Source organism: Acanthopagrus latus, chromosome 5 (genome assembly GCF_904848185.1).
Source record: "Acanthopagrus latus isolate v.2019 chromosome 5, fAcaLat1.1, whole genome shotgun sequence".
In the NCBI taxonomy this organism is placed as follows: domain Eukaryota; kingdom Metazoa; phylum Chordata; class Actinopteri; order Spariformes; family Sparidae; genus Acanthopagrus; species Acanthopagrus latus.
This window is the reverse complement of record NC_051043.1, coordinates 21,708,099-21,724,312: the sequence shown is the minus strand read 5'-3', so window position 1 is coordinate 21,724,312 and position 16,214 is coordinate 21,708,099. Positions and strand designations below refer to the sequence as shown.

Genomic DNA, 16,214 nt, shown 5'->3' with positions numbered 1-16,214 from the left:
ACTTGTACCTCACGTTGAGGATGCATTATATTATGTGTCATTCCCCCTCTGCATCTTATTAATTTGTCATAATTTAAACACTTTACTGGCACATTTACTTTTCCAACAGCCCCACAGCACCTCAGACCATTGTCTTTTATTCATTTTTTAAATAATCTTTGCAAGATATCAATGCAACAGACTGAAGCAGATCGGGTCAGGGTGTTTTTGTTTTTGTTTTTTTTTATCTTTGCTGGTGCAAAAAGAGGTGATGCATTTCATGACCACAGGGTGGCAGGATGGCCACATTATTGAGGTCATGTCACAACACACGGCAGTAAGCGTGGATGCCTTTGTTTCGTTCAAAGTCAGAAATTCAATGTAGTGTCAAAAACTTTTAACAGTGCTTTGTGATTCAGTGAAAGACTTGGTCTGTCAGCCTCTGTCATTGTGAAAAATATTAATTTTCTTGGCTTTGGGACGTGGTTTTAATAGTCTGGTTCAAACTGCGAATCTACAACATCTAGATTCATGACTGAGCGGCAAGCCTGTATGGGTCCATACAGTTCATGCGGTGTAATTCAAGTCTCTAGAATGTTGAGTGCTCCAACGCTGTTTTGCAGTGAAACTCCAGAAAAGTTTTGTGTTTTGTCCATCAGAGTAGATTGAATTTTCATATTTAGGTGAAGTCTGTCTTTAATTGCTGAACAGTCCTAGATAAAGGGAATAATATCAAATATTAATTCAGTGGACAAGAGCCCTGGATAATTAAATGGTGAGCTGATACAAAATCCTCCCATTAAAACATATGAACACTGTTTTACTTTTTTTTTTTGTATACTGTAGCCTGATAGTAACGGTTACTTCTGGGTTAACTGACAAAACCTACAAAGGTAATCTTTTGTCCCCCAGAGTTTGTTACGATATTTGTTGATGCACCAGAGTTTGTTGGAGCCCTACAGTATGCTGGAAACATTGACATGTGAGTTAACGTTCAGACAAGTTGTTGCCAGAAGGAGCAGAAACAACTTAATATCACAGAACTCTTTGCGCCGTCCAAGGAAAATGTGCAAAAACATAAGGCATGTTGAATTTATTTCCCCTGCACCTACAAGTGAAAAATGCAAACAAATACACACAGATGATATTACAATACAAACACAGCATCCTGTAGTCTCAAACCTGTGTGTGAAACAGCCACTCAGAGTTACAGACGCAGCGCAAAGGACAAGTTGTCCCGAAAGCAAAGCCTGGAAACATTTCCTCTGGGTCAATCTGGAACAACTGTTTCATGAGGAAAGTTCTGTTTTCACTGAGGCGTGCATGACTTCCAACACTGCTACTTTTGCAGATGACATAGCTTAAAGATTATTTTGGTGATGTTGTGAGGTACACTAAGAGACAAACGTGCCAGATTCGATGGACCAAATATTGTTTCTACGCCTTTAAGCAGAGTCTCCCGACAGCTACAGAGACAATATTAATATAGAGAAGCAGAGGGACAACGTACAGGGAGCGTCTGGTTCAGACATGCACAACATGCAGCTGTTGTGTGTGCATGCAGGACAACTATGTTCATCATATTAGCAATACAGAAAAACAAATTCTCATTATTCAAATGCTACATTTTCTTAACCTTCAAAAGACTTCTTTTCTTTCTTTTTTTTTCTAGAATAAAGTTAAACAGATTTCTTGCAATACAAGAGCCATGGATGCAAAACTAGAGAAAAAACCGAACAAAAAAAAAAAAACCCCAATAAAATCTATATTCACAGCATGACAATTCAAATTCATCAATCATATGATATGTGTGGAGACACTATATACAAAAATAAGATAAATACAGTATCTGATGAAATAAATAGCATGTAAATAACGATCATACTGTCACTCAAGCAAAGCTACATCTCAGAGAGTGCAAAAAACTGTCCCAGCCTACATCCAAGAGTTACACACTGGGACCTGACTACACACGTCAGTATGTGACAATTTGTAAAAGCAGAAGAAATTAAACTGCACACAAATGCCGCAAGAAGCTTTGGGTCAATAGAGGTTATAACAATGTCTAAACACTAGAGGGAGATATTTGCTTACGATAAGATGCTGCACTGACTTTACTGTGTTTACACTAACATGCTACGGTTCAGTCCAGACGACCTATATTCTGAAAAAAAGAAAAGAGTGAAACTACAGTCGGATTCTAACAGGAAACCTTAAGATTTATATGTTGGACTTCATGTGTGTGAATTGGCAATCATTGGGGAGAGACCTACACTAGTGGAAGGCACTGATGAAATTTTTAAAATTTTTGTATCATTCATGTGGACATTAAAATAAGAAAGAGCTCTTCATTCTCATGGGAAGTCTTTAGGCGGAGACTGACTGAAGACACATACAGAATCAATTGTTTTATCAATGGAAAAATAAGCCACTTTGTCAAAATATATCAAATTTTCATGTGTTTCATTTTAGAGTCTCTCTACATTATATTTGAAGGCTTCAAGGCATTTTGCCGCTCCCAGCCCACTGAGGATGCATAGTGGCTTAGAGAGTCACTCTGGGAAAGAGTGAAGCATGCTAAGCTGAAGGTCAGGGGGGAAGGTTGAAGGTCATTTAGACAGTTAAATCTCAAGCTGAAATCATGCAAGTTTAACGCAGTGACCATCGCGACAGAAAGCAAATTTTTTGGGGGGCTGCTGCTCCAGGGACATGGCACGGAAATGCACAGGCAACAGAACGCAGACAACAGCACAGAGACACGAGCACAGACATCTCTCTGTCACACTATCTGTATATGCTACATCTCTGTTTTGTCCTTCCACACATGCTCCAACCCCTTCCTGCACTCTCAGGCCCGTCGGAGAAAGTGTGATGTCGTGCGCACCGCACTCTCGACCAGGGAAAGACGAGCCCACACAGAGACCTCCATGCACTGCAACCAAAACCTTTTCCTCTAGTTCACTGTGAAGACAACCAGTCCTCAGAAATCCTCTCTCATGCTCCCTCGGTCTCTTGTAAACCTCTCATGCTTCCTTCTCTCTCACTTCAGTCTTTAGCGCTCTTTATTCCATTTCCATGCTGCTCTTAAAAACTTCCCAATTTTTCTCTTGATTGATGAGATTACGTGGGCGTGTTTGCCCTTGGAGGAGGGTTAGGGCCCAGGTCAGGCAGGCTCCCACTGGCTGCGAGCAGCTGTGACTCAGGCAGGAAGCCTGGGCTCGATCTTCAGCGAGAGATCATAGAGTGTGTCTTCATCCATGATCAGAGTCTTATCCAGAAGGTACTGGGTCACCTGGACAGAAAAAAATGTCTGTATTCACATCTGCAGGGTTCATTTTCAGATTTTAAATCAAAAAGGCAAGATGTTTGATATCTCTTAGCAGATACAAGATGATGACAGATATTTCTGTTGGATGAACAGTCCTTGAACGAGCCGTGTGCAAAAAAAGGACTAAATTAAATTCAAGCTTAAAGTAATGATTTTTCATCAAAATCACAAAATAAATAATCAGTTTCTTTCTTTCTTTTTAAAATGATTTATGGCATTATAGCCATGTTATAAAAAACAAAATAGTTTTTATTAGGGTTACTAGGGATCAAAATTACATTGCAAGTCAGCCAAAAATGGATTTCATCTTAAGTACGCTCTGACAGTTCTCGGATTGGTCCAGCTTGTAGCAAAAATGGAGGGTTGTTGATTTAAGATGGCTTTTACCGGGCCATGATTTCAGCTCCAAAAAATCTCACATGTATCATTTGTAAAGGACTTTGCAACTACACTTTTTATTAAATAAAGAAAAAAAATCAACACGTTGGACAGGAACATACCTTGGCTTGATGCTCTATTCTGTACGGAGTCTGCTGGAACTGGCGGATCTCTCTGATGATGTGTGATATCTACAGAAAATGTGGAATTTAAGATGATGATTAAAGTACAGTGTACATGTTCAGATGATTAATGCATTTGTTCTCTGCATGCATGTGCCTACCATCCTCATTTTGGAGAAGTTAACAAGACCTTCCTCAGTGAAATTAGGTGTCCCCTCCTCAATAAAGGCCAGGTCTGTTAGATACATTCCCAGGTACGGCACACATGGAGGATTGCAGCTGGAGGAAGATGAAGATGAAATGTGAAAAAATAATGTGCAAAACAAAGTCTCTCAATTTCAATAGAAGCATATTTATTGACAGGATTTAAGTCTTACTTTTTCAGGGTCTCCCTCAGGTTTTTAAACCTTCCCTCAGAGGACACAGTCTTCTGCAGTTTGTCCATCAGGGCTTTAGTCTACCACAAACACACATTTAAAAAAAAAATTCAAAAGGAATATCATGATGAACATGACAGGACAGCTGCATTAACCCAAGATCCCCTTACTCTTAAGAAAAGATTGTCATAATAAAATGACAAAATCGGATTTGCTCCGGTCGTGAATAGGCAGCAGGGCTTGTTGGAGAGACAGACTGTCTGGTTGTTGGATCATTATGGCCTCAATTGATTTAGTGCTCATCAGAATTAAGCTAAGTGCAGAAACTGAACATCACGGCTAAATGTCTTTCAGCCTTTTATTTCTCTGAACTCTCAAATAACATCAATTATATATATATATATATATATATATATATATCTATATCTATATATATATATATAGATATAGAGATATATATATAGAGAGAGAGATATAGATATAGATAGATATAGATAGATAGATAGATAGATAGATAGATATATAATACTTCAATAATTAATGGTTAATAATTCCACCTGTTTGCTGACTTTAGCCCAGGTCTTCTTCAAGCGGTAGATTGCACTGCGATTGAGTGCAGACGTGATCTCCAGTACTCCATTGTAGTTGTTGAGACAGCGGCAGATGTCGGCCACGGCGACCCACTTCTCTATGGAGCTGGACCTCGAGCCCACATCAGTGTGGGTCATAATCTGTGACGCCACCAGGTTACTCATCTTCAAAAGGTAAAGGAAAGAGAATATTAAAGGACGTGTGCTGGACATTTGCGTTAGAGTCGGGGGTTGAAAAAGAAGTGCTTCCTCACATCATTGAAGTGTTGACTAGTCTTCATGATGTACGGCGTCCGTTCCGTCTTATCAACCTTCATCCAGCCCTGGCCCAGGAACTCTCTTAGTGAGGGAGGACAGAGGCATGTGATGAGTTTAAAATGAGATCACACACACTAAAATATAACATAACGCTCTCACAAGACATGATAAACCTGTGACTCAAGGATATCATCACAACTCTGGAACGGGTTTAAATTAATTTCTTGAACTTTTAAAACAACATTAGTGAAGAAAAAGGATAGTGAGAGGTGAAAAAGTGAACTGGGCATATATGTATGTTGTATGTACATTTTGTAAAAAGTATAAAGATTTGAGAAATGACAAAACAGCTTTGCTTTAAACTTGCATTTCTATATTAGTTCAATTAGTCTTTAATTTCAAAAACTGAAGAACTGGATATTTTTTTCTCTCTCTTTTTGAGGCAGCACAACACAGTAGAAACAGATGCGATACAGTGAAGCTTTTAACCTGTTTTACTCTGTTTTTTACTGCTGTGTGATGTGTAATTGCATTGTTAAAAATAAAAATTGAAATAGAAAAGGAATACAAACACCTTTACACCTTAAAAAAACATAATTAATAATAATTGAAATAATCTTTAAGTGGCATCCATCGTATGTAACCAGTGGTAGAGGAAAAATTGGGTGCTAATGGAGCTGGATGGAGCTGCTGACGGAAACTGTGGTGATTAACTGCTCTCATCTTAAGCGGCATCCGTAACGGTGAATGAGTTGTGTTTTGCCTGACGCGGCTCAGAGTGTGACCGTTGTCACGAGAGTACTGACTCGTAAGGAATGCTCCTGAAGACGATGTGGTCCAGCAGAGTGATCTGCTCGGCCAGCTCCATCGCCGACAGGGACTCAAAACACTCCGCCTTCGGACAGTCCGCCTTAACACACAGATGGGGACAGACACGATCATAGACAAACACCTTTTCAAAAATAAGTAGAAGTAAATGTCTAATAAAAGCTGGCTGTGATGAAGATGTTTTGTGACAGTTGGCAGTCCCCTGGAGAAGCACTGTATGTATTTAGAAGTCTGACTGGAGGATAGATCTTCTGTTCTGACCACTGTGTTCTGGCTTATTGCTTCTTACATCGTGTGTCTGTCTGTGACTCCCTGTCATCATCAAACCAAAGCAGTTAACAGCTTAAATTTCATCTCTGGGAACTGAAGGAACAAAGGAGGCAGAATATTAGTATAGTATTTGGGGTAGGTGTGTTAATGTGTAAGTACTTCAGGGTCAGGGGCACCTTGCTTCATCCCGTTGAGAAACAGCGCAAACATCCAAAATCAACTTAAAAGCCATATCGCTCATCCAGTCTGCAATATATTTTAATCATAACAGTAATACGAGGAGTCGATATGCAGCTTCTCTTCTTTGCAGTTTCCTAACTAGAACAAATTAACTTGATTTTGAAACCATGTGGGGGGATATATTACAGGCATAAAAACAACCTGGACGACTAAATTTGGATCGAGCTTTTTTTGCTTTTTGAGCTTTTTTCTTGATGCCACACACAGTGGAAACAATTGAGTGATCGGAATCTAAAGTATCATATTGTAGCGAGGTAAATGTTCAGTTGGTAAAGGAAAAAGATGGGGGTCACATCAATCAAAGGTCAAACTGTTCAATGTGTGCAATATTATAAATAACTGGGGACGATTATGGACTCAAAACTCACATTTGAAACTAACTGTGAAGCTGTGTGCAAAAAAGGGCATCAGCATCTGTTCTGTTTGAGGAAACTGAGTCGTTTCCATATCAACAAATCCATCATGACTTTCTTTTACCATGCTTTTATTGAATTGGTTTTATTATTTACACGAGCAGCCTGGTTTGGGACTCTCTCTTTGAAAAATAAAAGCTCACTTAACCAAATAGTAAAGTGGTCCAGCAGGCTGATTGGTGAACCCACCCACTGCACACTGAGTTTCAGCTTCTCCCCTCTGGCTGCAGGTTTACAATCCCTTAACTTTGTCTTTAGGATTTGCGGTCTTTGTTTCCTCCCCCAAGGAGGTTATGTTGTCTATCTGTTGGTTGGTTTGTCAGCACGATTACACAAAAACTATAGAATGAAGTTCCATGAAACTTGAGTGGAGGGTCGGCCGAGGTCCTGAATAGAACTCAACTTTTTTGTGCAGATTTGGATAAAGGATCAGATACAGAAATCATTTTCTTTAACATTGTGAGATTTTGATTAATTGCTAAGGGAATAGTGCATGGATCTTGATGAAAAGCTAGATGGATACAGTTAAAAATCCTGATCTAGTAGATTTTAAATATTTTATTTAATATTGGGTTAGACTTTACTGAATTAAAGAGGACTTTGGGGCTTTGGAGGATGTATACTCCCAACCGAGTCAATCTAAAATGATAATATGTTGTTACAATGACTCATTATTGTTTTGTTATACAAGCATTTTGTGTGCTGCAGTTTCCCCACCATCTGTAAGATGTCCTCTATCCTCAGCTGGGCATCGTCCTGCTCGTCTTGAGAAAGGGCACTGGAGTCCATGATGCACAACATACACAACATAAAATATCAAACAGAGTTAAACAGAACAGAAAAGAATAGAATTACATTATTATATGCTGATTATATGCTTCATACTGTGTGTGTGTGTGTGTGTGTGTGTGTGTGTGTGTGTGTGTGTGTGTGTGTGTGTGTGTGTGTTCTGTACCTTAGTATGTTGGCAGTAGCTTTTCTCTCCTGAGGCAACAGGTCCGGGTCTCTGAGCACCTCCTCTAGGAGACAGATCACTGACATCTTGAGCTCCCCGTTCATCTCAAAGTCCTGCACACAAACACAAATGAACTTTGATACTTGATCTGCAAATTCTAAGAAGTCTAACTGGAAAATAAACCGTTTCTATTAAGAAAAGGCTCCTTAACAATATTGTGAGAAATATTTACAGGGTTTGCTTTGAATTTACTCGGCAGTGAACTACAGTATGTGTTTCTGGGGAGGACATTTTAATCAGAACAGAAAGATCTTCCTTTACCAACTGTTTAAGGCACTAACAAACTAAACAAACAAACATTCTTAATTTCTGTAACTGAATGAACTGACCTTGAAGGACAACACAGTTTCAAACTGTTTTCCTTTGTTTATTTTTGGTGGACCCTGCCACCAAACAGTGTTCTGGGGATCTGATCATCCTCTCAGAACAGTCTAAATACTTCACCTCCACCGCTGAGGACAACACCAGCAAACACCACAGTATTACATGCAGTGCTAAAATACTGCTCACTCTATTTTCTCTCCCAATATTAATGACTTTCTCTGCTCACTCCTCCCGACCAATCAGCCAGCTCTCCACTCCTCTCCCTGACCCCCCTCATTCCTTCCAGTCATACCTTCTTTTCCTCTTTTTTTTTTTTCTTCTCCGTTCACTCCTGCCTCCAATTTAACTCCTGTTCAAAGGTCAGTCTTAACAAGCTCTTTGTTCTTTGGCCCCTCAAAGAGAAAATGTGTGTGGGTATGTGTGTGTGTGTGTATGTGTGTGTGTGTCTTTGTGCTTGCCTCGGCGTTAATAAGCCAACTAAAGCTGACCTGTCATCACAGCGTTTTGTGTTATTAAAAAAAATACATAAAGCGAATCGATACAGTCAGGCAATTACCGTGATATTCAGTTCATTAGAGGCAACGACTGGCTGCTCAGTAGAAGAGTGGGTAGGTGGACTGAACTGGGCTTAGCTGGTCGTCCAATTGACACAGCAACAATATTAGGTGTGTGTGTGTGTGTGTGTGTGTTTGTGTGTGTGTGTGCATATGGCTGTTTACTTTTTCAAGTGAGAGTTGCAAAGCAGGGAGAGAACGCATCAGACACCTGCGTTAATGAGACCACAGACTTGATCAACCCAGAGGACCACACACACACACACACACACACACACACACACACACACACACACACACACACACACACACACACACACACACACACACACACACACACAGCGGTGGGTGCAGACAGACCTGTGAGTGTTTGGAGACCCAGTGGCGCAGCACGTTGAGAACTCTGTTGGTCGCAGCTCGGCGAATGATGAAATCTTTATCGCAAGTTCTTTCAGAGTTTGTAAACACTGGAGGAAAGATTTAAACCAAAAGGGAAACACAGAGACAGAGAGAAGAAGTTATTTTTGTGTGATGATGTGAAACTTTCCTTGATGATCTGAGACCTTTGCAGTATTTATCAGCAAAAGCGAGCTCAGTCAGAGATTGAAAAGTAAAAAAAAAAAAAAGATTATTAAAGGGGCTCTGTAGCAATTCTGTGTTGCGCTGGGAGACAGTTGTTTATTCACACTGGGGAACTCAGTTTCTTACATGAAAAAAGTGCATGAATTCACATAATTAGGACTGCCACAGAAAATCAGACCAGAGTCCTTCACAGAGACATCAGCTGTCCAGCAACTTTAAACAACTTTAACAAATCGTCTGAAAGTGTGTATAGTCAACAGAGAGAGACATGCAAGGTCTCATTTCTAATGGCGCATTAAAATCCGGTAAAAAAAAGATTAATACACGTGAATTGTCACAAAGCTCATTTAAGGATCTTTCAAACTTTTACAGAGGTAAAAGTAAAATCAAAAGCTTTTGCAGCAAAATGTACTTCACTATCAAAATGACATTCATCCATTCTTTAACCATACTAAGTTCAATTTATCTTTATTGTACTAGGGTAGTAGATGAAATCATACAGATCTCAGATCTGCCCAGATAAAAACATCATTATCAGCTTTGATTCAGCTTTGAAATTCAGCTTTGAAATTCCCTTTTTTGCTTTTTGGGCTGAGATTAAAACAAATCCTGTGTGCATGTGTTTGTGTGTGTTTGTGTGTGTGTGTGTGTGTGTGTGTGTGTGTGTGTGTGTGTGTGTGTGTGTGTGTGTGTGTTTGTGTGTTTGTGTGTTACCTGGTGGTGAACCATGGCCTGCTGCTGCTGTAGCGATGGCAAACGCTGAAGCAGGAGAGACGGGGCAGCGTGAGTTCTCCCCTGACTGGACTGCAAACACACAAACACATAATTATCATTAATAACAACAAGACTGTTGTAATTTTAATTGTTGAGGGGGGTGGGGGGGTGGGGGCAACAAGGGAATCAAAGTAACCTTGTTATGTGGACATAATAAAATGTGATTACAATGGTCACAAGTGACTTAAACTATTATTTTAATCAAAACTGTTAATATGAATGGCAACCAGCATTCTGGTTATTTTTCCTAAACTAAAAACTAAGTAGTCGTTGATTTCATTGCTTTGAAATGTTGGTGAAACATCCATATGTTAATGTACAAATAATTGAAGTTTTCCTAATTATACATCATTTAAATGTCCTTAAAACACAAAGGCAGAATATTGAAAACATAATCTGTGAAGTAAAGGCTGTATGTTAGTTAGCACTATATGCCAAATTCAAAACTGACCAAATAACCAAATTATAAGACAGTCATTTGCAAGAAAATAATTGCAGAAATGTATTATTTTGTGAAGTGTTTGTTTAATGAGAGTTTAGAATATACTGTGTGGAAATTATAGAAGCAAAATAGAAATTTGAAAAGGTAACCATCCATTATGAATTATCCTAAAGGTGCACTACGTAGTTTTGGGGAAGACATTTGACATTCTTCAATGACTGATGTGTGTTAGAAGCATAAACACACAGCTGAAAACAGATCATTAAATAGATATACAGGCCCAAATCACTGACATGCCCAACAGGATTAATATTATCACATGGCTTTTGTGTTGTGAAATATGCGGCAGAACCTTACTACCGAAGATTCACACAACGTTAAGTGCGTGAAATGTAATGTCCTATCAACAACATTATCATCGTTGTTACAGGCACAATGCAGACCATAAAAACACTTCTGAGAGTTGGCACAAATATTTTCAGAACAGCCATGCAGGAATCCTCACTGCGATCATAACAGTAATGAAGATCTCACTTCATGGAAAACAATCCCAAGAGTCACAGTCTGCCTCCAGGGTCTGGGACCTTTGCAGAGTTGTCAGTGGGTACAGCTCTGCCTCACTGTGAGGGCCCCTGGAAACTGCACTGCCGCCCAGTTATGAGTCATAAACCACACACAAACACACACACACACACATACACACACACACACACACACACACTCTGTTACCTCCAGGCTGTCTGTAGCGGAGATGTCGAGGTGTGGAAGGGGAGCGACACGGAGACATGTCTCCTGCTTCGCTGCTCTGAGGAGACTCCGGGATTATTTTCTCCAGTGACACCGACTCCAGCACAGCTAGACAGGAGGAGGGGAGAGGGACAAGATGATGATGATAGTGATGATGATGATGATGATGATGATGATGATGATGATGATGATGATGGTTATTACTGTTGCTGCTCTACTGGAGAGGGGGACTTTATCATACTTAAGTCCACAGCCACGGAGACATCTCTCATTAACCCCAGCAGATAGCAACAAGACAAGTATTTGTTCCCTGCACATTTTCTCATGTGTGAGTAGCTGTATTCATACCCGTAATGTCTCAGATTACCTTTGATTTCTCTGGAAGAAAACATGTCTTTGACCTTTGCATGTGCCACTAGAGGGATGGCACACCGTTTCCCCCTGTAAAATCCTTTGTTTTCATTTTGGGGAGAGCACTGTCTATGTGGGATGTGGTGACTGTGAAAGCCATGGAATACAGTAATTTTCAAACTCTACTCATATTTCATGGTTTTCCTTTAATTTGACCTCTGCTGTATTTGACCCATAGCATTATTAACTTAATACGGTGCCTGATTGTTTTATGCTTCTGACTTTCATATCCTGGTGCTTTGCTTTGAAAATCATGTTGATTCATTCAAATGAATTTGTATATTGCATGAAAGACATAGAGGTTTCACCCGATGACTCTTGAACATACGCTCAGAATGTCGCACTTCCTTTTTTTTTTTGTGACAGACTGAGAAAAAAGGGTCAAGACCATCAGACAAACAACTATGTCTAATATGCAAACTAGCCATATGTACATAGACGCATATAAACACATAGATAGTCCGCCTAATTAAGAGCTAAAGAAGCTGAGACACAGTGTGCAGAGGAGGTGAGAATGGCTCGCTGGTACGAGCGCTAATGGCTTTTTGTCTCTTAGTGAGCTGTTAGCAGCTGTCACACACACACGCGCGTTTTTGCACACATGCATAGTGTATGTGTGCGCGCACATGCTAATGAGGATCTGCAGCTCGCCCTTGCTGTGCTGCTTCAGATGCCCCTACTCTCTACGCAGTCAGAGAGCGCTGTTTAACGCCACAAATTTGAAGATCTGTGCATGTGTGGTGGGAAGTCATATTAGCTGACTCAAGCACACAAATCGAAGGAGATAATGACGTCCCACCAGGCGCCTGTTCTGCTCTCACAGGGGACACTTCACACTGTGTCATTTGATGAGCGACCTCCAGCTCTTTGTAAGCCAATAAGGCTCTGTAAGTCCAAGGTGCACATGGCGATAAGTGGAAGCACAGTGCAATAATTTAATCATCTGCCAGTGGTTTACTTTTACAGGCCCCAAACATGAAGAAAATTATTCAAATGTTGTATCATTTCACACAATCAAAACATTTGGAGACTGATGGGGACTGCTTTTTGTCCCACGTTCTCCAAGTCTTCGAAAATACCCAAGATCTAAAACTGATTTGAAAAGATGTGATTTGCACTTTTGACATGCAGCTCTGCTTCGGACAGAGTGCTCTTAGCAGCTACAGTGAAGATTTCTGCTTCTAAAAGTGTGTAAAAACGTCTTTTCAAAGCAACTTGAGACTTACGACAGATGAGCTGTGCAGAGCCATTTTTTATTTTTTTCCCGTTTATGATTATTTGTGGACTGAAAAACTAAACTTAAATTATGATCACATAATTCCCGGTTTGAATATCACATCTTACTGTATTCTTAAGTTAGGGTTTTTGTATTGCTGCTTGCATTTAGGCATTTAAAAGTATGATATCGAAAAGTATTGATTGCCACCATACCAGAGCTCAGGTTATGTACTGCAACAGCACTAAAAGATAGTGACAGATAATTTTTTATGTGGACACATACTTCTGCGGATGCTCCTTCTCATTTTCCCACAAAACGGGTCGATCTTGGGCACCTCCTCCCCCTCTGCGGTCGAGCAGGGACTCTGATCAGGGGACGTGGGAGTGGCAGGAGATTGGTCTTGCAGTGGCTTCGAGTTGTTGGGTGGGGGAGAGGTGGAAGAGGGAGGAAGAGGAGGAGAGGTGGCAGTCGGAGTTGGGGTCTGAGGCGTTGGGGTTTGGGGTGTGTGGGCAGATGTGGGGCTACTGGTGGCGGACTGGGAAGTGTTATGGTTGATGCCGGAGTTTGACAGAGGACTTGTTAGGTCGAGGCCTCCGACCCGGGCACTGATGGGGGAGTGGAGAGAGAGCTTGCGGGTTCGGACTGGGGAGGAGGTGCGGGACGGGATGGAGAGGGGAGGTGGAGAGGAGAACTTGCGGCAGAGGCGAGGGGATTTGTCGTTTGTGTGCTCGCCACCTCTGTTGTTCTGATTGGTGGCGAAGAACAGCTCCAAGGACCTGAAAGGAGAGTTTAAGAAATGTTAGCCAAATCAGAGGATGTCAGATAAAGAACCAAGAAATAGGGCTGATCTATCTGTCTGCCTCCCTCAAGGTGTAAAAGGTTCAGTAGAAAACGTAATTTGTCAAAATAAGATGGCGCAATGTGCATTTAGAATTCATAAACAACAGAAGAAGAGCAGAAAAAACTATGTCTCAGAAGATTTTTAGATTTTGCAGCATTCAATGTTACATTTGAGGCATTAGCTAAGGTACTTATCCAGACTGGGCGGGCGCACACAGCGCCGTCATAAAGTATTAGAGCAGCGACACAATTTCTATCATGTTGTTTCTGTATTGCAGTAAATAGAAATGAAAAATAAAAACTTTCAGCTTTAAGGGTGTTTACATCCACATAAGATGAACAGCAGTAGAGTAGTTTTAGCACTCTGTGTACACGGTTCCACAGTTCTAAGATTCAGAAAGTAGTTGGAGAAGTTATTATAAACCTGTCCTGAAGGACCTACAGAGAATCATCACCAAGGATGTGGAGGTTGTGTCCCCCCAGCCCCCAACAGGGATTTACATCTATGGACAGATCTCATTGTTAAATAAGATATCCAGGGAATGTACAGAGCTGAAAAGCAACATTTGCCCCACTTGTCATGACAGTGATTTCAGTCAAACTGAGCAAAACCAGACTGGAGTCAAAAAGCCCTTTTTAAGGTTGATATGCCAAATCCTCCCTCATTTCCTCCCATGTTACTCCTATTTCCAAAATAAATGTTATAAGAGTTGAAATATTCCATTCCTCCTTTTGCCGGGATGGCTTACAACCCACTCAAGTACCCATGTTGGCCCCCAGAGCTCAGTTTGACGGTTTAACATTCTGCTGCACTGATCTAAAACTGTGGCTCGATCCATAAAAAACATTCAGACTAGCCTAAAACTGTTCAGCAAATATTTATGAGAACACCCTTAAAAAAGCACCCTAAAGCTGAAAGTTACTGCCTATGAATTTAGTAAATTATTTGCCTGAAACGGGAATATCATTTACAACAAAAATGTTCCATCTAGAAAACAATCCTTTTTTGGTTGCAGGTTACATTTGCAACATTTAAACGCCTTATTTACTTGGCAATAACAAGTGCAAAAGCTTTAATCAACAAGCATTTTGGTTACCAATTTTTTTAATATGTACTGAGCTACATCAGGGGAGGAGTAATCATGCATAGATGAACACAGCCATCGTTTACTCGCACAAGCCTGTTATTCAGCAGGAAATAGAGGAACAAATTGCATCCCAGATTGAAAGATGAGAGGGAGAAATTAAAGGAGGCCAGAGGAAGGGAAGTTACATGAAAAGCAGAGAGTCGGGGAAACGCTGAAGAAATTCGAGGCAAGCAGCGGAAAAAGAGGAAGCAAGCAGTGAAAGATGCTTAAGAAGAGGATATAAAAGAGACTGGGATCAATATAATAACGGAGAGAAAAACAGCCCTGAGGAAGTGATGCTCCAGTGAGAAAACATGCTACGGGCCAGCAGCAGAGCGTAGAATACATGTAATCTTTCCCTGCGCCCATATTTCCTGTTTAGAACTGGTGAAATGTCACCCCTGCGATTTGTCTGTTGTCGATGAAAAAATCATGCATCAGTAGTGTCAGACCAAGACCAGAGGAAAGAAAGAACAGGCAGGAAAAGTTGGAAAGAGTCAGAAGGAGGACAGAGAGAGAGAAGAGTTGGTTACTTGGACTGATCCATGGCTATCTTCTTGATCTTCAGACTGTAGTCGGGACAGATGGATGAGATGGACAGACGGTCAAATGAGTGGTACTGCGCCCTGTAGTCGGAGGGGGACATGAAGAGACGGGGGGGTGGAGGAAAACACAGAGACATGATTGGACGGGTGTGATGGCCGCAGTGAGACACGGAAATGCAAGTAGGACATGTGAGCGAACACTGAACATGGTTTGAGGGAAGATGATGAAAGGATGATACATGTATCTTTTTGTGAGCGAACGGTGTGTTTGAGGGGGAGGAGAGGCAGCGCATCTGTGAGTAAGAGGAGAGCAGCATACGCTCAGTCCCAGATATTGACACATCAGCACAAGGGACAAAAATCTAGAGCAAATGAACAGATGCAGAGAGCCGTGTGTAAAGGGACTTCAGGGGGGCGGGGCATTTCAGTTAAAGGTTCATGGATGCTAGAACCAAAACATCCCCCCAAAGTTTCAATCTAATCATTTGCAAGAGAGGAAATTGCAATGCTCAAGTCCAAGATGACATCTGAAAGATATAATAGACAAAGCACGCAGCAAAGCGGCTCTGTGTGGTGTGTTAGCATGGCAGCGTTTGATCATTAGCACTAGACACTGAAGTATAGTCAAGGCTGTTGGGGAGGTCAAAACTAGTGACCTTCCCAACAGCCTTGACTGTACTTCAGTGTGTAGTTTTGATGATCGCATCAGATGAAAAGTTAAAGGATCAACAAAGTCATTAGGGAAAAACAATCAGGGACCCCTGGAAAACTAGCTGGTATCACAGCTTAGCTGATGGCAGATGTTGAGATATTTAACTCAATAATTAGAGGTCCCATATTGTAGAAAGTGA

At 40.9% G+C, this 16,214-nt stretch overlaps 1 protein-coding gene across 3 annotated transcripts in view; it reads right to left on the bottom strand.

The window, feature by feature from the left end:
• Positions 1-1,059: 1,059 nt before the first annotated feature.
• rasgrf2b (Ras protein-specific guanine nucleotide-releasing factor 2b) overlaps positions 1,060-16,214 on the bottom strand; it is a 45,180-nt gene continuing 30,025 nt past the window's right edge. For 2 of the 3 annotated variants that reach the window (XM_037099405.1, XM_037099408.1), the window contains exons 16-29: positions 15,352-15,444; positions 13,134-13,627; positions 11,204-11,329; positions 9,973-10,062; positions 9,037-9,143; positions 7,739-7,851; positions 7,501-7,561; positions 5,839-5,942; positions 5,029-5,113; positions 4,742-4,939; positions 4,185-4,264; positions 3,969-4,086; positions 3,808-3,876; positions 1,060-3,271 (exon numbers count right to left, since the gene is read on the bottom strand). In XM_037099405.1, coding sequence (XP_036955300.1) covers positions 3,179-3,271; positions 3,808-3,876; positions 3,969-4,086; positions 4,185-4,264; positions 4,742-4,939; positions 5,029-5,113; positions 5,839-5,942; positions 7,501-7,561; positions 7,739-7,851; positions 9,037-9,143; positions 9,973-10,062; positions 11,204-11,329; positions 13,134-13,627; positions 15,352-15,444 — 1,831 coding nt within the window. In that variant the 3' untranslated portion in view covers positions 1,060-3,178. The remainder of the gene's footprint in view (positions 3,272-3,807; positions 3,877-3,968; positions 4,087-4,184; positions 4,265-4,741; positions 4,940-5,028; positions 5,114-5,838; positions 5,943-7,500; positions 7,562-7,738; positions 7,852-9,036; positions 9,144-9,972; positions 10,063-11,203; positions 11,330-13,133; positions 13,628-15,351; positions 15,445-16,214) is intronic. The other variant, XM_037099407.1, reaches the window with a different exon arrangement.